This window comes from Drosophila ficusphila, unplaced genomic scaffold (genome assembly GCF_018152265.1).
Source record: "Drosophila ficusphila isolate 14025-0441.05 unplaced genomic scaffold, ASM1815226v1 contig_198, whole genome shotgun sequence".
Classification (NCBI taxonomy): Eukaryota; Metazoa; Arthropoda; class Insecta; order Diptera; family Drosophilidae; genus Drosophila; species Drosophila ficusphila.
This window is the reverse complement of record NW_025064092.1, coordinates 10,731,709-10,755,129: the sequence shown is the minus strand read 5'-3', so window position 1 is coordinate 10,755,129 and position 23,421 is coordinate 10,731,709. Positions and strand designations below refer to the sequence as shown.

General features: G+C 48.1%; 1 protein-coding gene across 9 annotated transcripts in view; it reads right to left on the bottom strand.

Annotated features, from left to right (window-relative positions):
- LOC108092845 (amyloid-beta-like protein) overlaps positions 1–23,421 on the bottom strand; it is a 49,944-nt gene that overhangs the window by 24,795 nt on the left and 1,728 nt on the right. For all 9 annotated transcript variants that reach the window (XM_017192658.2, XM_017192664.2, XM_017192661.2 and 6 more), the window contains exon 2: positions 23,075–23,371. In XM_017192658.2, coding sequence (XP_017048147.1) covers positions 23,075–23,152 — 78 coding nt within the window. In that variant the 5' untranslated portion in view covers positions 23,153–23,371. The remainder of the gene's footprint in view (positions 1–23,074; positions 23,372–23,421) is intronic.

The window sequence follows — 23,421 nt, the reverse complement described above, 5'->3', positions numbered from 1 at the left end:
CAATGGCATTTTCAATTTCGATTTCTTTTTTCCTGCACTTTTATCGGAAACTGCATTTGGCCAATTTGGATCCCTATCCCCACCCACAACACCGCCCACCTAATTGATTTGGCAAAGCTATCTCCTGCAGGAGCTCTTCAATTATACAACTTTTGGCCCCCGAAATGAAATTACTCAAGTTTGCCTCACAGCGATGCTTCGATTCGTTTTGCGTTCTGCGTTTTGCGTTCTGCATTTTCTTTGCATAATGTTTGATTCGGATCCCGGTTCCGATTCCGATTTCGATTTCGATTTCCAACTGCTCCCTCTCGTTCTCGAGCACCCAAAATAATTTGGGTCACTCCTGCTCCTTTTGCCCCATTGAATGTCTCTCTTGTGCGGTTCATTATTCGTCGATTTGCTGCAAGTCCTTCTGCCACTCGTTTCATTTCATTTCATTTCACTTCATCTCATTTCACTTCGGTTTTTTATTCAGCTAATTGAGTGCGAGCTGCAAAACGGGCAGGGAAACTGGGTGGGAGTGCGTTTAATGGCCCAAGATGACAATTGAAAACTCATTTGTTATGGCCTGATGTAGTTAATCGATGCCTATTTCTCCTACAAAAAAAAGGGCATGATTCATGAAGGAAAGTGGACAGGCAGAAAGACAAAAAAGGTAAAGATAAGAGTCGGGAGAAATTACTTAATGTGCTTTAGTGAGCTACACTTTCTGCCTAATGGACTGATGGACATTTGCCGATGAAGTTCATTTGGGCATCGAACGAAATCACTTCTTGCAACCAGTATTACCTACATGTTCTGTGCATATTATTTGCATTAAATTGATACACAATATTCACTGCTTAATTGCGCGAAATAAAATTAAACTGGGAATCCCGATTCGTTCGATTTCCAAAAACTCTGCCACCATTCCGCAATTAGGGCAATCAACTAAATTATCCACTAGTTCAACGTACGCCCAACTTTCCGCCTGGCGGAAAAGCGCCGAAACCGAAATTCGGATAAGGGAAATGGGAAATGGGAAATGCGAAGCCCACCCAACCAACGCTCAACGAAGTTAACTGAAAAATTAACGCTGAATCAGCAAAGCAATCAACAAAAATTACGCAACATTAATGCGCTTACAAGCGGGATCAGCTGGGCAGAAAGAAGCAGCAAACGTCCAACCACATACTATATATATATATGCATGTATGTGTGTGTATGTGTGCCTGTATGTGTGCAAATAGCTGCGCTGCAGCCATAATGAAAATGCTGGCTAACAACATTTTAATCCTGGCCACAAATTGCTGAGGCTTAAGCGTTCGTTCGATAATAAATATGATTAATTTTACACAAAAAGCCGCCGAAACAAGGCCGAAAAGTGCACAACTGAAAGAGACAGCTGCGAATAAATTGACCGAGACAGAAACAGAGACAGAGACAGAGACAGACAGCTGTGCTCAACTAAGTACAGTTGGCCACAAAACATTTCGGAAGGGGAGGGGGCGTAGGGGTGAAATTGTTTGGCCAGAATGCAATAAAGCTGGCGAAACAAAAACCTAATCAACAAATTATAGCAGGCGAGCTGCTGGCGCACAGCAAAAGCGAAGGAATATGGAAAGCTGGGGGAAATCCTGCCGGAAAAAGGGGAAAGAAGAAGAGTGAGAGGAGCAGAAGATGGAGTTCTGCATTCTTTTGGGCGGCCATTGCAATTCAATTAACTGTGAAAACTAATTAAGTGACTCCTGCCAAGAGCAGCCAGCGAATATCCTTTGCTGCCCATGCATGTGTGCACTGGAAACGAATCCTTGTTCCTTTTGCTCAAAATTTAAATAAGGATTGAGAGCAAAAATTGTCAAAAATATTTCCAAAATGTACGCTTCATTTAAATGGAGTTTTAAATCGAAATGTGAGATAGGTCCCACTGATTTTTCTCCGTGCATTGGTTGCATGTGTATTATGCTTGCATACTTTTTGGCATAACTTTTGGCCTGGCCTCGAAAACAAATTGAAATTGGAAGCTCAGGCGATGGCAGCCAGCAGGAAGCGGGGGCGGTGGGCGTGGTGCGGGGGGCGGGACTCGTGCGTGTTTCAAGATGGCGACTTCGACAACACTTGGAGCTAATGGCTTCGCAGCTGATGGAAATCGGAGAAGGGGCGGCAGGATGGAGGATATGGACGGGGATGGGGAGGCGGATGGAGGGCCGGTAAGGAGAAAAGTTTTCGCCCCGACACGCTCCGACTGACAGCGACTAATTCCACTTGCCATCTTCCCATGGCCCCCCCAATGCCACGCCCTCTTCTGCGCCCTTAACTCCTTTGGCTCGCATTCATTTTAATCGCACGAGCGTAAGCCAAACGGAAAGCTTTTTCAATTTGCTGCCACACAGAAGATACACACACTCTGGCACACGCAGGCAAATGAAGAAGATTCTCGGATATTTTGTATCTTACCTAGCCGAAAAAGATACTTAATCATCGGAGGAGCAGGTCCTGCATCCTCCTTACTTTCGCCCTTCGTCCTGCCGCGCTGCGTGTGTTATCCGGTATTTAATAACCAAGCTTGGAGCGGCAATAGGAACAACAACAACAACAAGAACAACAACAACAATGGCGCAGCCAGCCAGCAACAAATTTGTGTGCATAATTTATGCCCTTCAGAATGGAATTTCCTCTCTTTGCGGATTGAGGAGTTCAGGGGGAGCGATGTGGATCCGTCATCCAGGATCCAGTGGCATTCAAGATGGGATTGTACATGTGTCTTCCTTCCAGAACCTTCCAGCAGAACGTCTCTGCTTTCAGAACAGAACAACAGGTCTCAGCACTCAGCTTCTCCTGCAAACTATGGCAAATAACGATGTAGTTTATGTTCTAAGGTGGGAACATATCAGCTTCCCGTTGCGAAGAGAACACCTTACGGCATCGTTTTATCGGACTGACATACGTTACACACTCACACCCCTAGGTTGTGTCTTAATCAGCTCGGAGAACAGACTTTACCATCAGATACTTGTTCCTACGGCACTTTGCCTGAAAAACCTAATAAATATCGCTTAACTGCAGTGTTCTGCTTCTCAGAAGGGATTTTCTTTATTCATTTACTGTGCCAATATGTTTTGCAATCAGATATTCTGTGATTCCAACCCTACCATATATAGTATATTCCCTGTGTGTGAGCTCCGTAGGAGCTTTAGCCCTCGTTTTACAAATCGGCATCGTTTTCCCGCTGATTGATTGCCCATTGAAAACGGCAGTCCGCAGTGCATTCGATGTTGACCCATTTGCGATTAGGTCTAGTGCCGCCCCTCAACCGCTTTGAACTACGGCATACAGGATAATTGCGACCACAACAACTGGGTAAGCTGGGTGAGCTGGGTGAGCTGGGTAAGCGATGAGGCGGTGGAGAACCGGAAGAGGATCAGACTGACTCACCCAAAATCTGAGACTGAGCTGCAAAATGAATCGCAGTGGCATTGATAAGCGTCGATTTAAGGCGTCGGAGCATTTGGCACACTCATTACCAAAGGGTTTCGGCACTCGCACACTCGCCCTCCACTCGAGAACTCACTTACACACACACTCAAACACTCAAACACTCACTCGCACACACTCAAACACCCACTAAATCGCACACACACAGGGCTTAGGTGCACATTCACCAGATAAATGCCATGATTGAATGGCGGAAGGAGGTGGCAAGTGGAAAGCGAGTGAAAAGCGGGTGAAAAGGGTGGGCTACCTAGTTCATTAAATCAGCTTTCCCACCCCCTCCCCCTTTTCCCCTTCCCCCAATTCAGCGATTCTCCGATTTTCTTCTTTGTGTGAAGTCGTATTTCGAATTTCTTTGCTTCGCTTTGCTTTCTTGTTACGTTTTTCTCATTATCTCGCCACGCTTTTCCTCCTCTTTTTTTCTCCTTGGTGGTGTCAATGAATGTGTTCAGTCGAAACTGCAGTGGGAAAGTGGGCGGTGGGTGGCAGAAGCGGGGGAAAGGGGCGCCGGAGGGCGTGACTTACGTGCATAAATTACAAACAGAAGCGAGCGCATTTGCCGCCACATGGGGCGTATGCGCAATTTGGCCAAATAAAAAAAAAAGAAAGGGTGAGAGGAAAAATGTTGACAGCGACAAGGTGCTGGCAGCACACACACACACATACACACGCACACCACCTCACTGATAGACATGCAATTTAAACTTTTTGCCAGCAAAAGATTTCTCTGCACCAACCTTTCCCTTTTACCAGGACATTAGCGGCGATGCGAGGGACAGGGAACTTATGCCATCGACTCCTGCCAGGATGCGTATCGAAATAACTTAAAGTGATGGGGTGACTGAGTCCTGAGACGTTTTAATTAAGTGCATCGGGCAGGGAAAAGCCCGATAAAGAAGCGGGGAGTTGGGCCGGATTAATCGATAGCATCTGGAGAGGATTAAGCCGCCTTGTCTACTCTAATTGCTCATAAGTAGCTGACAAAAGTCGGGATAGTCGGGGAGATAGTACCTTCACTTGGCTTGAAGAGTGTTTACCATATTGAGAGGGGTTCTTAAAAGCTTTGCACACTTATAAACAATTGCCACTCGCTACCTGCGTAAAGTATCCTATTAATTTAGTTTGTTTTAGTCGCACAATATCTTTGACAGTTGAAGAAGAAGAGGTACAGTTGCCATCAGTGCTTATTGAAAATCGATAACAATCGATATGAAAGCTCTCATGCGGAGTCTCTGGAACGCGTGTTAATGGGTCACCCCAAAGGAGGCGTGGCTGTCGGGGGGGGGGCTGGAGACAATTACTTGAGCCGGATATGGCACTTCCCCGCGTTCCTATCCTCGAAGACCCTCCAAGACTCAGGGCAAATGAACTTTAATTAAATTCTTCATATGCTCCTGCGTAATTCTTTCCGCCCTTTTGTCGTCCTCTTCTGCTTCCTTGAGCAATGCCATTAAAAAGTGTGTGGTGGGAGTTTCTAAATGGATTTTGGGGCGAGGCAAAAGTTTTGCTTCAAGGATATGTCCTTGCGGAGGCCAAAGGAGGAGGGTCCTGCGGTCGCAGGGGAATCCCTTTCGATTCTTGGTCACTCCAGCAAACCTTTGCTGACTTATCTGCATCTGCAGATGCCTGCAGTTTCAATTTGAGTGATTTGAGGATGCCCTCGCTTTTCGCTGATCCTGTTTTTGCTCCCCCTTCGTGTAAATAAAATAAATTAAAATTGTTCCGTTCTCAGTGAACTTTGCTGTCAGCTTTCACACCTCTGCACACGAACTTTGAATGGCCCTCCACTGTCAACCAGCGCCTCGCCTCCGAAAGGTCACAAAAAACTTTTTAAACATTTCCTGTCCACTGCAGGTCCTGTCCTGCTCGGTCCAGGACCATGATCCTCGCCAGCTTCCACCACTTCCACCATTTCCACCACTTGCAGCATTTTTGCCGTGTTTTTCCCGTGTTCCCCTCTCATTACGCGCACAATCAGCAGCGGCGAGAGAGTAGGAAAAACAAACTTCATTTTGATAAAAGTAAACGAGCTTCATTTTCGAGCGGAGGAAAAAACTAAACAGAAACTTTTCCAGCTGCGCTTCCCAACTCGTAACCCACCCGCCCGCCTCCTCCTAAAGAACCACCCACTACCCACCACCCACCGCCTGTTGTTGCCTTTGTCAGCTTGACGCCATTTTGTTTTCTTACTTAAGCCCTTGCCCCTAGTGCGCCACGCCTCCTTCGCCCCTTTGCCCCCGAAATATTTGTGCATATTCTGCACAAAAAAATGGAATGGCAAAGTAAACCAGAACCGGAAAATGAGGAAAGCGAGCGGGCGAAATGTTTAAAATTAGCACAATTAACTTTAATTGACGTAATTTTTAGTGACGCCTGCCAAGGGTCGCGGTGTGGGGTTTTCAGGGGAGGGGAAAGGGGAGGGGAAACTGCAGGGTTAGTTAGTTAGTTAGTTGGTTGGGTGGAGCGTTAACAAGTTCATAATAGCGAAATATGCAATTTCAGCTTTCGGACACTTTGAATGGCACCCAAATTACACAGCCAGCGACTTCTGTGGATATCCCCTTGAGCCAAAGGAATAAAGAGACGGCAATTCGGAACCGTTGGGATCCACGTGGTTGTAGCGTTTGCATGGAAGTGGGACACTCCAGTCATCCATTGCAATAATCGATTAATATCGATTTTGGATACAATGGATTCATAGGGATTTTGGGAAATTTTATAAGGAATTTAATGGTATATAACATTCCATATTCCAACAAATATTGTTAAATTTCGGAATTGTTTTTTTTGGTGAAATTAATCTCTTTCTATTTACTTTATTTTCATCATTGTATAAAATATAAAATCTTTTAACATTGGTGTATTTCAGTAAGACTTCTTATTCAAGAAGAAAGCTAATCACCTGAAACTTTTAAAGCCACTGATCAATGGGTGGATCAACAATGCTTTCAAGTAATGAACACCCATTAAGTTGCACCCTGCACTTGGCTAATGAAATGCCACCGAAAGCATCGCGATTGCTTGGCACCGACCGGGGCTCAGTGTTCGCAGGGCTTCAATCGCAATTGACACCCTGCCAGAAGTGGGATTGGAAAATCGCTGGGATGCAAATCCCAATCAGGCGTAATGGGGGTTCTCTAGCCTCTTAAACAACCCGCTTGCCAACCGCCCTGCCAACTCCCTAAAAATGCATTCGGCTGGCAAGATGACAGGGTTGCCTATGCGGCTTAATGTTGTCGCCTTGTTGTCATCCTTCGTCCTCTCGTTCGCATTCACTTGTCTTCCAGCCATTGTTGCTGCTTCTTCTGGCTGTGATTCTTCTGTTTTTCTGGGTAGCAGGACTCTGCTCATTCATTAAGCATTTCGAATGGCTTTCTTTGGATTTGCTTTTGTTGTTCGCCTTCAGCTTGTCCTTATGCTGCTTCTTGGCCCATTGTTCTTGTTGTAATCTGTAAAGTCTGCATTACTTCAAATCCACAAATAACAAAAAAAAAAAAAGAACGCTCACACAAAAAGCAGCATAAACCGAAACAACAGAGGAGCTTCCATCCCTCAAAAAATACTCGTAATAATATAAGACAAGACCAAAAAACGAGCGAATCCAACACGTAATTTCCTCTTCTCGTCGCTCTGACTCTCCATCCATATTGTTGTTTTTGCTGCTCATTTCTGGGTGGGTCATGGGTGGCGAAAGAGGGTGGGTTAAAGGGGGAGTGCGAGGGGAAGGCAGGAAGTTTACTTTGTCGCAGTGTCATTTATTTTGGCTTTTTTGTCACTGACGTTCGTTTGCCTTAACCCGTCGGCTTGGCTTTAGTTGTTGCCTCTCCCATTTGTCCAAAAATACCCTTTTCAAATTGCACTTATAACTCTTTTTCTGAACGAATTGCTCCGATAGAAAGTATAGAAAGCACCTCATAAAGATATCGTTAGTGGGGTATGCTCTTAATTGGTCAAGTTCTTCTTTCAGTTCGATCAGGGCAATCGATTGCTTGGCAAACAATTGAACGAAATACTCGTATATGGCATTCCGTATCCTAATGTGATTTCCTATAATTCCATTACGAGTACAGGCAGGACTCCCTTGGAGGGAAGGGTATTTTGGGCAGTGCTTCCTTGCTGCCGCTGTCGTCATCATCATAATCGTTACTGCCCTCTCGCTCGCTCCCACTGACACTCCCATTCCCACTCCCCAGTGTCGTCTCGCTCTGCATTTTCCCTTGTGCTATCATCATTGCCAGTTCCTTGTTGAGTTGAGAAAAACCCAGAGCAGTCGCCTCCCCCCTTCACCACCGCCCCTGGGTTGTGCGTTTTTATGACTCTTATCTGCTGTTGTTGTTCCACTTCCACATGTCCTGTGCCCCACCCCTCCAATCCTCTTAACCCCCGCCCCTCCCCGCCCACCTCGTCCTTCTGCGTCTTGGCTTGAATTTTCCACTTTTGCATTGCATATTTCAAGGCGCAATTTTTCGTGTCAATAAAATAAAATCGATATTCCACTCCGTTCTTCGTTTCAGACTTGGTTTGCTTGCTTGTTTTCTGTATGATTTTTTTTTCGTTTTTTTTTTTTTTTTTTGCAATTCGCTGGGTTCAACAACTTTGTGCCACATACGCCAAGTCGCCGTCGAAATCGCTGGAGAGTCGCTCAGTTGGCTGGGGGTTTATGGCTTTTGGGTTCGAACTATCACTCGGGGAGGCAGTAAATGCAGTTGGGGGGAATTCTTCGCTGCGAGGCAATGTGCCCTTGCAATTAAAGTTATGATCGCGGGGGAAAGTTTTCGGGCTCTGGCTCTGAACTCTGCGATTCCCAGGGGCTGTAAAACCAAAAAAAAAAAAAAAAAGTCTCCCCTGCCTCAGATTCACCGCTCTGCCTCTCCCCGCCGAAAATTCTCTATCTCTCATTTCTAACAAGTTGCAAATTTCCAGCAAACAATGTTCTAATTAAGACGTTGAAACCCTGCTAACCCACACAGTTGAAGGCGGTCGAGGGGGAATGTTGGTGGTGGAGCCCGGTTAGGTGGGTAAGAATAACAAAAGTTTACTGTTCCATTCATCACCCACTAAGCAGGGGGTAAGTGGGGTGGGGTAGGTGGGGTGTGGGGTGTGGGGTGTGGGGGGAAGGACAACAAATTAAAAGGATATCAAAGTAAATTTGAAGCGTATTTCAAAGTCGTGCGGGGAATGTGGGGCCTTCTCCACGAGGGTGGTTTGCTGGTGGGGTGGTTGGGTGGTGGGGTGGTGACTGCTGCTGCTGCTGCTGCTGTCGTCACTATGCAAAAGAGCCAGAGGCAGAAAGCCACCCAACCATCCAACCCAACCATCCAACCCAACCACCCACACAGACACCCTTTAGCCATCTCTCTCGCTCAGTTGCGTCTTGAATGAATGCTTGAAATTGGTTTCTGCTGCTTCTTGAACCTTTTTGTAGCGCAGAAACGTATACTACACACAAATACACAAATACAGGTAGAGAAAGGCGAGCGAACAGGGGCGTAGCGAACGGGGGGATGTTGGTCCTGGGGACAGGTAAACCGAAATAAATTCAAAATAATTTGTGTAAAATAGACGAGCGAGCAGCCAGCGATGATGTTGTCGTCGCTTAGCCCTCAGCACCACCCAGACCACTCGCACCACCCATAAAACCAACCAGTTGGCAGGCAGCGCACCTCCTGACCAACTTTTACCCCCTTTACCACCTTTTACCCCCTTTTTTTTGGCCATAGGCAGCTCGACACATGCGAGGAGCGTGGTGAAATTCGCCGCCGGCATCGAGAACCTACCACAAAAACGGTGGCAATGGTGGCAAAGCAAAGGCCCCTCTTCCACCCCCTTAAAAAAACCCCCCGCCACATCTGCTGCCAGGCTAAAAGGCTGCCAAAAATGTATTTTCCTCAACAAGGCCAAAAGTTTAACAAACATTGTGGAGCAAATGAGGGAAGGCGAGGGAGGAGCTGCTGCTGGAAATGTGCTGAGAATGGGAGAGTGGGGGTGGGTGGCTTAAAGGGGGTGGGAGGGGTGGTATGGAAGAAGAAGAACGAACCCTGGAGGCCCATAAGGCGAGCACAGATAAAGCTCAAGCATTAGCAACTCTTGAGAAAGTTGCGCTGCGCCCAAGGCACTCCACCCACCCACTCCACCTCCCCTCCCCTCCCCTCGCCCACTCTATTCGCAAAGAACCACCCACGCAGAAATAGACAATAGTTTCTATTGCACAATGGCCGCCCTTCACCAGCCACCACCCACCATCCGCCATCCTCCGAAGGGGGCTTGAAACCCCCTTTTATTTCGCTGGCCAGCACAAGGTCGAGCATTCATTTGCATTCGCATTCGCATTCAAAATCAGATTCGGATTCAGATTCAGTTTCAGCTTCAGCTCCTCAGCTCCTCGTGTTTTCGGGCTATTGGACCTACGACCCGCCTAAGCCACAAAAAAAAAAAAAAAGAAAGAAAAAAAAAGCGGTAATACCCAGAAACATTTAACTCAAAACCCGATTGAGTTTCTGCACACGGAGGGGGGACTCATTTCAATTATGAATACAAGGACGAGGGCAGCTCAGTCCGCAATCCGCAATCCCAGGCGAAATCCCCAGATCAGTGGGACCCAAAGTCGGGGAAATCCCGCTCTCTATATGCATACATTTTCCTATGCCCGCTTTCCTTCACTTTCCACTTCATTCGCAGACCCACATTCACAGCGGAGCGGGGAAATCGTGGCCGAAAGTTATTTTTCAGGCCAAGGGGAAAGGACCACCGAAAGATAAATGCAAATAGGCGAAATAACTAAACAGCAAAAGTGGCAAAGTGGCAAAGTGGCAAAGCGGCAGCAACAAAATGCCGAATCGTGCGAAACAAGGCAGGGCGGAAATTTAAATTAAAAACACGTCGACATCAACATTTTGCCAACACCACAGAGCGGCGCACACATGTGCATTCATGCACGAGGGTTTCTCGGGTTTTGGGTTTTCGGTTTTGGGTTTTGCGTTCTGCGTTTTAGTTGGGAATTCGGATTGGGGTTGCGACTTTGGCTTTGCCTTTGGCTTTTGTCTGGGGGTCAGCGTCGTCGTATCATCAGTATCACGGGGTCCCAGGAATATCGATTGCAGTCCAAAAGGTTCTCGAAGTCTCTGCATTCAAGAAAAGCAAGGAATCACTTGCCAAAATCCCCGAAATGTATTTTTTACCTTCCTCTCTCATCGCATAGATGGGATAACCCGAAGTCCAGGGAAGCACACATTAAGTTGATTACCAATCATGACCGGCAACTCGAAACAATCGATTACTTAACAAAGCCGGACCGCAAGGGTTTAATGCCGGAATGTCATTAGGTCCCAAGTCCCTCATCATCTTCAGGCCGAATGAGACGGCGGGCACGGGCACGGGTACAGTTGGCAACAAAAGTCGCCAAAGTTAGTGGGGACATTCAGTGTTAACCACTTAATTTTCCGTATCATTGAGAAGGGATATTAAAAAGCGATTGACGCCCAACCCCTGTAAACAGATACAGATACAGATACAGATGGGGGTTGGGGGTGGAAAATTGAGAAGGGGCGGGCAAATTAACTCGACTGTCAACCGCAAAATCACAACAGATGCAGCCGCCACTCAATCACGGTATTTGTGAGCCGCTTCGAGGGTCCTTTTTCATTTCCAGCCCCCGAACTCCGGCTTCCTGTCCAGTGTCCAATGTCCGTGTGTGAGAACTAAGCACACACACAGGCGCCCGACCGCTCCACATACGCGTATACGAATAAATATACATATGCATGAGTGAAGGGTTTTGCCAGCGATAAAATATTTTTTGCTCGCCCATTATGTGACACCAACACCAGCAGCAGATTGTGGGGCAAGGGGGGTGGCAGGGGGTGGCCTACCCCCTCAATATCAATACAGTTTTATTTACGTGGGGTTTCGGTCGCTCGCTTTCCACAGCTCGCTTAAACAATTTTGTAGCACACTTTTGTGCGCAACCCCTCCCCTCCCCGCCCACACCATTCTTTGGCCGATTTATTTACGACACAAACACTTTTTTCCTGCTCCGGCCATGGGCGTGGCAGCTGCCAGCCGAGAGGGGGCGTTTGATTTGCTCGACTTTCGAGTGGCTTAAAAACAAAATCGAAATCGAATGGGTACTGGGAACTGGGAGCTGGGAACTTCTGAGCCACAACCACCCACAACCGCAGGGAATGCTTTCAATCTTGGCCTGCCGCCCTCCCCCCTTTTATAAATTTATAATTCCCAACCTGCCCGCCTCCTTCCTGCAAGTTGTGTCTTTTCCACTCAGTTTACTCGTTTGCTGCTTGGCTGCCCACATACGTACACACACACATAGAAACCCATGAAACACACACGCTTCGAGGCCATAAGCCTTGCCCAACACACACACAGAAATGTAATAATAAAAGGGAGCCAGCGGGTTTTGGGGGTCAAATGTGGTACATCATCAAATTTACCGCTCGAACAGTTCATAAAGTGCGTCGAGGCATCGATGAAGACATTCGATTATGTATAACTATCGATAAAAAACGTATGTATCGCCGCCGGGGTACAGTTTGTGTCGCCGGCAGGCGGCATTAATCAATAAATCGCACAAATCAGCGCTTAAATGGCAATTGACTTTTATGGTTACCTACCCACCACCACAAAAAAAAAAAAGAAAAAAACGCGCCAGGCTACACACATGTGCCGTCCACCCGGGGGCGCCAAGTAACTAGACTGCGGGGATCGCGCATGCGAGACGTTAAAAAGTCATTACTTTGACGGCAGCACTAAAAATTTGTCTTGTCGGGGGGGCGAGTTGCTCGTGGTGATGGTGATGGTTTTTGGGTGGTTCTTCGGTTTGGGGAGCTATTGTCGCATTCAAGTGCTCTAGACCCACACAAACACACATAGTCCATGCGGATTATGTGCCCTGCATAGCAGACAACGCAATGAGCTTGTTTCCCACTCGCTTTCTCGCCTTCTCGCTGTGGCACTCGAAATATTTAAACGATAAAGTACAGCAAGTCACCCACACACATGTGTGTCAGTGTGAATATGCTGGTGTGCGTTGGTGTGTTTGCTTGCGCCTAATAGAACCCAAGTGACAAAGGCATAAACACACACACACTAACACGAACACACACACTGGTACAGACACAAACACAGACGCAGTGGCCATTAGCTGGCTGCTGTTGTGGCAATTTGGTGGCACAGATGAATTTAATAGAGATGCCAGTGCATTTGTGTGTTCTACGCTGTGTGCGTGCGTGTGTGTGTGTGTGTGAGGCGGCCATTATGCGCCGCAACGCATACAACGTTATTATATTAAGTGAGACGAGGCCGGCAAGCCCAGGGCCCAAAACAATATGCGTTATCTCCCAAGCCCCGCAAAAGCGAGGGGGTCTAGTCTACTATATAACGCACATTCCTCCGACTTCTGGCTCCGACTTCCAGTCCGTCTGCCTCCGTCCATCTCCGGATCCATTCAGCATTCTCGAACCGCCGTTCTCCATTCGCCTTTCGCCATTCGCAATTCTAGTTTGGAACGTGTCAGACGGAGTTCCCATGGATGGAGGGCAGATCGCATTCTGTGGTTGCATGCCAGAGCGCTGGCATGTGCAACGATGGGTTCCTTTGACCCCGCCAGATGATTCATGCTTCTAAGAGACGACCCCTTTCCAGAGGGGAAGGAAAGCGAAACAGATTGCAGGCGTCATAAGTTTTGAATCGCTTAAATCCTCGACTAAACTAGGCTTTAAGTTCAACTTGGCTTCTGAGTTGGTGATAAGAGAAGGTTTTAAATACCTGGGACTTCCTCCTCAAGTAGAGTTGTGTTCAAACACATAAAATGTAATAAAAACACTTCTTCTCCGCTGAATATTCATTTAGCCATTCATCAGTGGCCGAGCTCATTCGAATGCAACGCCAATGCTACTGGGAACACGCATATTTTGTCCGACTTGTTCCTGGAGCCATTTATTTGGTTTTATCATTTCTCAACCGTATCCGTTCCAGGATCCTTTCACTCGAACCTCTCCGTGTCCCACATCCCTGCCTTATCCCTCCTTAAAACTCCTGCCAGCGGCCATTTTAGCTGTCTGCACGTTCGACTGACTGAATGAGTGAATGAGTGAATGACTGGGCGATTGACTAACCGTCTATCCATTTGTTTAACCCCTTCGCTCCCTTCGCTCCTCTGAAAGCCAGCTCTTTGGTTCTGTGTGTGTGTGTTTATCCTCCTCGAGCTGTCGGTGCGGATAAATTTCATTATCTGCAAACGCGGTCATAAAATCTGACATCGAATCAATTTCTGCAACAAACGGCGGCGGGATCTGACTCCATTTTCCATTCTGCCCCCTTTTCTTTCTAACCAATGGATTTTCCTTAGCACGATTCTCGCTTTATTTGCCGTGAAGCGGTGCCCCTTTCGTGCTGGGGCATATTTCGTTGTATTTTGAATGGATGTGCAAATAAAATTTAATTTAATAGCGAATTTTATGTCGCAAATATTGCGCTCCACCCCGCCATTCCTTCCCCGCATGTGAGGCACTGTGTGCCCACTTTTATGGCCCTCAAACGGTTCGTTGGATCGCAGGGCGTCAGTTGACAACGGGCAGACCCTTCCCCTCAAAGGAAAAGCAGCAACAACAGCAACAAAAATAAAAATAGGCAACCCCCCGTCCATCGGCGAGTGCCGTCGTGCTGATAGCCAAATGGGATTTGGGGAATATGCCAGGACATGAGCCAGGAACAGGGCCAAAAACCAAGGACTACACAGGACCAAAGGAAGAGGGGTGAGGGATGAGGAGTAAGAGATGAAGGACGAAGGACGAGAGGGCAAGTGCGGATGCATTAAAGTGTCAAACGAAGTTGCCGGCGGGGGATTTTGCGGGGCTTGGCCTTTGATTTGCCTTCATTGTTTGCCCTCGCTCGCCAATTGCGCCGTCGCTCGCAGTTGGAAACTTTCTCCCGGAAATCATCGATTGACAATGGCCAGCGTGGAAGTGGAAGTGGAAAATGGAATGCGGTGCGTTGCGATGGGATTCGATGGTATGAAAAGAGTGGGTGGGATGGAGGTCAAGCGATATCCGCAGGGAATATCCTCGGCCGGCACTCAAATGATGAATGAAATGAGCAGGGAATGAATAAGTGAACGAGCGAATGCACGGAATAAGTGAGTGGAAAATGAGGAAAAATCCAGCCAAGGCAGCCAAGGCAGTTGATTTAACCCAAGGATTTAAGTGTTTGACCTACTTCTGATCACAACCGAAAAAACCAAGTGATCGGAATCATAGGGAAAGCAAGGGAATACTCACTCGTACTCCCTCTTGAAATAGCCCATTATCTATTATCTGTTTGTGGATAATCCGTTTGGCGGACCTTTTACTACGAGTAGGAACTAGCCTACATTTTATCTCAATCTCTCTCTCTGTTTCCGCAACAAAATGCCGGCAAATGCAATTTGGCCCCGGGGATGCGAGATTGAATGATTCAAACTCGTTATGCTCCAGGGGGAAGCCAAGGAAGCGAAAACTCTGCTGCCAATTGAAAAATAATCCAATCGAGGAATCGGCCAGAAAAGTGCAAAAATGGAAAGTGCAGGTGGGCGCAAAGGAAAATGGAAAATGGTCGAGATGGTTGGAATGCTCGGGATGGTCATGGGTTGTCCTGGGAAAGTGGAGGCAGCAGGAAAAACACAGCCGAAAATGCAATATTGCGATTTTATAACACAAATTGCTTATAATCACCCAACAGCAACAACAACAACGGCAACAAGGGAAATGGGGAAATGCGGAAAGCGGGGGAAAAGTGGTGAAAAAGGGGAGCAGAGCAGTAAGCCAGAAAAAACAGCAAAAAAAGCCGAAACGGAAATGCACGCTGTAATGGCCTGGAAGTGGGCGGTGGCCCTGCCAGGATGAGGGGGCGTGGCTGGTTGGCAGAGTGACCGTAAAGCGGAGGGAAAAGGGTGTGGAAAAGGGGGGGAAAGAGGAAAAGGGGGAGGAACGAGCAGCTGCTTCGGCTCCGCCGGCATGGCAATGGCATAAAAATCATATTTCCGTTTTATTATTTGCTGTTAATGAAAATGCAAATAAAATTGGATTTTCCGTGCCGCACAAAAAGGCAGCAAAATTAAATGTTGTTGCTGTCGGTTGAAAGCCGAGCGATTGCCGGAGTGGCAGAGTGAAGAGTGGAGGAGGCGACTCTCTGGGCTGCAAATGTATTTCCTGGCGCACATTTCAAATAAACATTTCGGTTTTCGCATTTCAGTATTCCTGTATTTCTGTAGTCCTGTATTTCTGTGTGTTTCTGTGTATCCCTGCATTTCTCTGTAGTTCTGCATTTCTGTATTTTTATTTCGAGTCGACAAATGAAAAGCATCAAAAGAGTAAAAATACGAGCAGCGGGTCAGAAGGAGAAAACCAGTTGAAAATCGTTTGAAAAGCCAACGAAAACTGTGCGACCCCTCTTGCCCCCGTCGATGTGTGTTTAGAATTAATTGGGTCACGTAATTAGCAGCTTGTTTCCCTCATATACTATACCATACTACACTATACTATACTATATGGCTATATGCACATAATACTATATATGCCAATATGCCAAATTTGATATCCAAAGTTGGGGAGAAAGATGTTTTTTGCGGCGGCCACAATTGATCCGGAATTGGGAATTTAATAAAGCGGGATTATGGCGACCGAAATGCGTAGGATCGGCGGTCCGGGGGAAGCCACTTTAGAGGCTATAGGGGATAATCCCCTTATGGCGTTTTAGCATGCGAAATCAAGTGGCTTTAAAACGGGTTTCAGCTCGGCTTAAATCGCCGCGGGGGAAACTACTATATGTACATTTATCGGAAACTATATCCCTCGCATGGGAATAGCAATTGTTTCGGGGGAAACCAAAGCAACATGAAGCAGCCACTCGGTCACCTTGTTTGGCCCTCCCTCGGTGCTCCCCTGAATATTTTATCAGCACCATAAATAACTGGCTTCCGCTGGAGCAGATTGCCGTATAGTAAATCTGAATGATTTATTCCAAGGACACACTCCGCCTAACCGAATCCATTCACCCGGACCGATCACCCCGGCATAAGGAAGCCACTCGATGCGATGCTCGATGCTCGATGCTCATTGCTAATGACACCATCGATAATGATGCTCCACAGTCGGATTCGGAGTCGGAGGAGTCGCAGGAGTCGCAGGAGAAGTCGCCCGCCGTCTGTTTGCCATTTGCAATTTCGAGAGGAGCTTTGCCCAGGCCATTCGAGTGGAAAAGTCAAGTCAACTCGAGTCGGGCCGGGCTTTATTCCCACCGTATGGCGAATGCTCAATGGCGAATCAGGGCTTCGGCTTCACCTAACCCAAATCCGCTCGAGAAACTATAAGCTAGAGGAGGGAGGAGTAGATGGTGGTGAGGAGGAGGTGGTGCTGGATGCCATTCGATTGGGAAAGTGCCGTTCGTGCTGCTCAAATGAAATCAGCAGCGAACTGATGCTGGTGGGAAGGTGACACCTTGCTCTCCTTCGGCCCACTGAAACACCTTCTCCGCCACTCGAACAAATAATGCATGCGGCTGTGCCACCACCACCACCACCACCAACACCAACAACAATAACAGCACCACGAAAATAACAGTAGAACAAGAAGCCAACAAACAGAAGAAGAAGAAGAAGAGAAGGAGGATCGGTGGAAAGGGGGCTTCAGAGGAAAAGTGGAAAAGAGGAAAAGGGGCTACCAGCTACAAGAAAAGTCGTTCAGGCTCAGTCAACAAAATGCCAAATTCAAGCACCTGCCACAATTTTAGCCCGGCACGTTGTCGCTGCCACGCTGCCACGCCCCCCTCTCCGCCTTCGCCTGGACTGGGACTGGGGAAGTTTTTGCCTCTCGTAAATGTTTGCCATACAAATGTATAAAACATTACCGCACGGCTGTGCCAAAGACGTGCAACACAAATAGTGGCAGGGGCACCAAGAAGGAGGAGGAGGAGGAGGAGGAGCACGGGTAACTTTTTATATACCGGCTGCCGAGGCCTTGCCTTTCGCCTCCTTGCGAGAAGAAGAAGAAGAAGAAATGGAAGAGGAGCAACCCAACCCAATCACTCCAGCCTTCTACTCTCTCCAGTTAAGTTTGCCCGATGGTCTTCACCTCTTTCGCTTTTTGGGATGCCAGTGATTGGTGGAAGGTAAGCGATAGTTTTGGGTCGCTTTAGTTGCAAGTTGGGGAGAGATATGTATATGTGGCCAAAACCCTTTGATACCCTCTTCACAGATCTGTGAACTATTTCGGAGTCTAGGTAAATCACATCCAAGATCAAATCGCACTGAATCGTAGCTCCCCTTGCCGTCATTTAACCATGTATTCCCGAGAACCCCCGGCTCATCCACCTCGAGGATTTACTTCCCACCAAACCCATCCCCCTTTTATAACCCCTCTATAACCTCTGGCGACGTTTTATGCCTCCTGCCTCACGGAGAAATGGGGAAATGCCAGTCCCCCATTTCTTTTCATTTGGTTTCATTTCATTTCGTTTCGTTTCGTTTACGTTTGTCATTCATTCTGGTTCATTTGCTCGATTGTGAGTCATCGTCATCATCGTCGCCGTCATCGTCATTATCGGAGCGGGCATCGTTATCGGGTTCATCAGCGGGGCTGGGAAGTCGTCACCTTGCCGGATAAAAGTTGTTGACCCACGTTGGCCTAGCATTGAATCCAAGCAACCCCTTTGCCTTCTCCTTTCGTTTCGTTCGTTTTTTCCTTTTTTTTTGTCTTGCCACTCGAAGCGAAGGTGTCCTGCGATTTGGAGAGGCCCAAAGCTCTCCGCTGAAAGGCTCTGAGGCGGAGGAAGGGCAGGGTAGGGTACAGTAGAGATAGAGATAGATATAGAGATAGAAATACGAACAGAAAGAGAGAGGCACACAGAGAGAGAGGGAGAGGGAGAACCGCTGGCGGGCAGCAGCACTTAACCCTAATTCCTGCAACTCGGACACATCGTTCTGAGCCACAGACAATGGCCACATTAGCCCATGTCCTGGCCACGTCCTCCGTCCCACGTCCCACGACCCACGTCCTTTGTCAACTTTTGTTCAAATGAAAATGAGCAAAATGCATAATCGAAAAAAATCATTGAAGCGTGAATGCTTTGTAACAGGATACGCGGTGGATGGCAGGAGGAGGTCTTCGGGGGTGGGACTCTTATGGCCGACACAAAACGGATACGGATACGGATACGAATACGTCAACCCAGCTAGCTAGACCTAAACCGATCCGATCCGATCTGATCCAATGCGATTCAAGCCAACATGAAAGCCAAGGCAACCAAAGAAAACGTAACGAAACGAAACGAAACGAGTCGAAACAAAACCAAACGAGTTGCGAAGGACAGACAGGCGGGAAAAAACAGGAGGAATCCCAGGGAAGTTGGGGTCACTGCACAGTTACATGGGACAGGAGAAGGGTTCTCCCCCCAGCGACCAAGCAACCCAGCAACCCAGCAAACCACCGCTCCATCTTTCGCCTACATGCATGTTATGTGTGCGACATCGACACCACAACTAATGAACGATGGACAGGACGTGGACAACGCTCAGACTGACAAATGACAAAGGAAGCACGACAAAGGACAGCAAAAGGACCACCGAGCAGAGATGGAGCAGGAGATGCTGGGCCAGATTCAGATTCAGATGCAGATTCAGATACAGATGCAGATGCAGATACAGATGCAGATAGCGAGGTATTCGCAGTGGGTGGGGAATGCGGCGACTGCGTAACTAACTTACTCCGGCTGACCAACTGCAAACCGAATTGAAACCAAAACTTAACCCAATCACGAACTGCGGTCGGTGGAGCGAGCGGGAACCGAACTCCATGTGGCGACATCGCCAGAGGCTGATTCTATTACTACACTGCGAATATGAAGGACAATCCCGAAATGGCAAATATCGCAGATACTCGCAGCTAAAAATGAAAACCCAAAGAACTTATAATAATAAGGAATGTGATGGATCACACTTTCATTTTTATATATCTTCCAAATTGAAAAAAACATTGGGATTCGGAGAGAAATCAAAGAGTTCGCACTTAAAACGTGACCATGGCGTATACTTGATATGAGCTGCAGGATTTTATCCTTGCGGCATGGAAATAATTCAACATTTTCGAGTTGGGATTACCCGATGCGATTTTCTGAGTGTGAAGAGTGGGAAGATGGAGTGCATTTTTGGATCGAAACGCGGAATTCCAGAAAGTTTTGCGGCTGTGGGAAATTCCGTTACGGCGGCTGGATTGCATTCCCGCATGATTCATTCGGTGCCCAGCGGATGACTCACAGGGGGGATTGGCAATGGAGGGATGGCAGATGGGGACTACACTATCCCCTTCTAAGCACCCCCTTCCGAGTGCGCCTCTGCCTTCTATCAGCCAGCAAGCAGCGAACCGACTAATTCAGTTGACTCCAGTGCAATTGGAGGAGGTTTTCCAAGCGGAGAGTGGAAAGTGGGGGGGGGGCGGGTTGCTAAAGTTGGCCGACAGTTCGCAGTTGGCAGTTCGCAGTTCCCAGTTACCAGTTACCAGTTCCCAGTTCCCAGCCGACAATCAAATGGCCAACGACACCCGGCCGCCACCGCCGCCTCTTCGCTCGCAAGTCGCTGTCCTCTGCAGAAAGGGACTTTGTATGGGTTGTATGGCTTGTTTGGCAGCGACGATTGCGTGTTCCCTTTGCCAGGCGACTCCATGGTGGCTCCTGCGGGGTGGGTGGCTACATAGTGGGTGGTGCGAGCAAAGGGGGATGGGGGAAGGTGGAACGGGGGGAAGGCATCGAGTGTTTGGGGAGATGCTCGTGCATATTGCACATTGTGAGCCAGTCAGTCCTGCAGCTCGGCAGTCCTGCTGTCCCCCGCCTTCTGCTTCTGCCTTCTGGCTTTCCTTGTTCCTTGCGGATGAGTCAGACATGCGAACGTAAAGTCCTTCAAAAAGAAAAAAAAGTGGAAGGCACAAAAACAGAAAAAATGCAAGCAGAGAGAGAGAGGATAGCTGAAAAAGGGGGTTATCCATTCAGGGGTGGCACTGATAAGGGGGTTGGGGTACTGGGGTGCCAGTGGTACACCCAGAAAAATTACAATTACTTTGCAACGGAGAGTGGTTGCACTCCTTTTTCAGCAATTCAAATGACATATCATTTGGTAACAAATTACCCTTTGGTTTCTGTAATTGCAGCTGATTTCTCTGCGTGTAGCTCGGTGACAGACGGACAGGCAAGGCAATCCAAGGCGAGCGGCGAAAGGTGAAATGCAGAATGCTGAATGCTAAATGCAGAATGTGGGCACAAGCGACATAAGCAACCACCGACGACCACAAAAGCGACGACGGCGATGCGTGCCACTGATAACGCTGACCGTTGACTGGAGGTGGTGAGCAGGTAAGCTGGGGGGAGGAGGAGGGGAAGAAGAAGAAGAAGGGGGAGGGGGTGCAACACCCAACACCCAGGGTGGATTAGTGAGAGGCGGGGGCGGCTGACCAGGATGGTCCGCTGGATGGTCCGGCCATAAATTGCTGGCAGCAGCGAACTAGCATGAATAGCGGCATTAAAGTATCAGGCAAACAAAAGGGGGAGGGGGCGGGAAGGGGGGAGGGGCAGAGAGAAAAGGGAAGAAAGGGAAGAAAGGGGGAGGGGAGGGGCAAAACAAATTGCAGGCTGCATACAAAACAAGACTTGAAAGGAGTGCAGGGCCCCACAAAGCAGCTTAACGGCTCCCCTGGTCGCTAGTATTGAGCTAGGTATCCTGGCATCCCTGCATCCCTGCATCCCTCCTCCCCGCCATCCTGGCATCCCGAATCTCCACCAGCAGCAGCTCCTCCTCGCTCCCTGCTCCCCGCTCCCTGCTCCTCGCTTTCTTTTGCTTGCACTCGCTCGCTGCTGGCCGTATATGAATTTGATAAGGTTTTTGTTTTGCCACAAAGTGAAACGCCCACCGCCCACCGTCCACCGCCCTTAAAGACCGCTCGCTGTCCGTTGCCAAGGCGAATTGCTTTGAGTTATCGCATTTAAGGGGAAAGCGCAGAGGGGAAATTGTTAAGGCCAGGCACGTCGTCTCTATCGTCGTCGTCGATTGGGGTTCAAAGGGGGGTTGGCCAAGAAATAGCTGCAGAGCGGCTGCAGCCCGGCAGAAATTGTTTTGAAATGATTTGAAAAAGTATCTCAGTTTAAGCCAACAATATCCCAGTGTATGTGTGTGTGTGCTTGTGTGTGTGTGTGTGCCTCTGAATTGATAAATGCGCTCGCCGCTCGAGAAGAATCCCTCTGATGAATGCAGGAGCAGCAATTCGGGGATTATGCCGAGATAGCGAGCTGAGTGCTGACTGCTGACTACTGAATGCTGAGTGCCGAGTACTGAGTGTTGAGTGTTGAGTGTTGAGTGCTGAGTGTTGAGTGCCTTGCAATAATTGAGGGATTTTCTTGGGGCTGTGGGTCCAAGACGACCGCAATCGATTCAGTGGCTACTTGGAACCTGGCCACTCATTCGATTTCATCGATAATTGCCAGCCAAATCAAACTGGCCAACAACTGCCTTGAATACTTCTGATACTTCTGCTACTTTCGCATGCAAATTGCCAGTTGTAGCCAGCTGTTGGTCGGTCGGTGTCTCCTTCGGCTTTCCGTTCAGTTCGCTTTACAGTTTGGCGCTGCGGTTGTGTAAGCCGAAAAGCCACGGGAAAACCCCGAGCCAGCGAAAAGAAAACGGTTCAATTAAGCCAATATTTGCGCACACTCGCGCCTTCTGTTGGTTAGTTTGGCAGAGGCTCAGTAACCCGCCCACTTCTCCACCCCCTCACCCCCCTCCACCCCTCTGGAAAACCCTCGAGCGGCGCTGCTAAGCGATGGCACATTTTTCGTAGCATACTTTGCGCGGCTGCTTAGCCCACGGCCACAACAGAAAACGGAAAACACAGAGCAGAAAGCAGAAACCCGCTCAAGTGTTTGTGTATCTGTCTCTCGCCCAAAGTTCGTTCCTATGTGTGTGTGTGTGTGTGTGTGTGTGTGTGTGTCTCTGTGTGTGTGCGTAAGCGGGTGCAAGTGTGTGAGCCCCGTGTCTGTGGTTGGGATTTGTGTTGCTGTTGCACGCAGAAAAAAGAAAACCACAATCCCATTCGGCTGTTTGGAAAACCGAATTCGATATGAGGAATCCCCTTTAAAGTTGTCAAATATTCTTGAGTAACATTTGGAGCATTTGGAGTTTATAGTTTATGTTTTACTTTGATTCGGATATAGTTAAATATCTTCTTTGGAAGGAAGACTTTTCACTCCCTAAGACTTAGTTAAACACAGTGATTTGTTTCATGCGGTTTTCTAATCTAATCCTTATCTTTAAAATACACTTTGATACGAACGAGACAATAAGGACACTCAGTTTGGATTAATTTTTGGCTCAGTGTTCTGTTTTCGGTGTCGACATCGGTTTTTGGTTGTGTTTCTGTTCTGTTTTCTGTGTTTCGGGTCTTTCGGCTGACTCCTTCGGTTCTTCGACGGGGCTATTGTATCGAATGCAGAGTGAAGGGGACTGGTGTACTTTGGTGTGGTGTGGTATAGTATGTGTGTGTGTGGTGTGTTGTGGTGTGTGGATTCGGTGACTCACCTGAACCTGAGCGGTGCCAATGGCCAGGACGACCCAGAGGCTCCGCAGCAACAAATTACGACGCAGCGCGGCGCACATTGTTCGCACTCCTTTCAGCTCCTTGGATCCTTGGCTCCTTTTGGCTGCTTGGCTCCTTTGTCCTGTGTCTCCTGGCTGAGAATCTCAGACGGGGCTCTGAATTTAGCTGCTTCTGCGGCTGGACTCTGGACTCTGTGGCCTCTGGCTCTCAATTTGTGGTTCGGAGACCGTTTAACTGTTGTATTTGGTTTGTTGTTGGCTTGTTCGTTTAACACTTTGCTGCTTAGAGACGGACGACGGCAGCAGTAACAAGAAATCAAAAACACAAG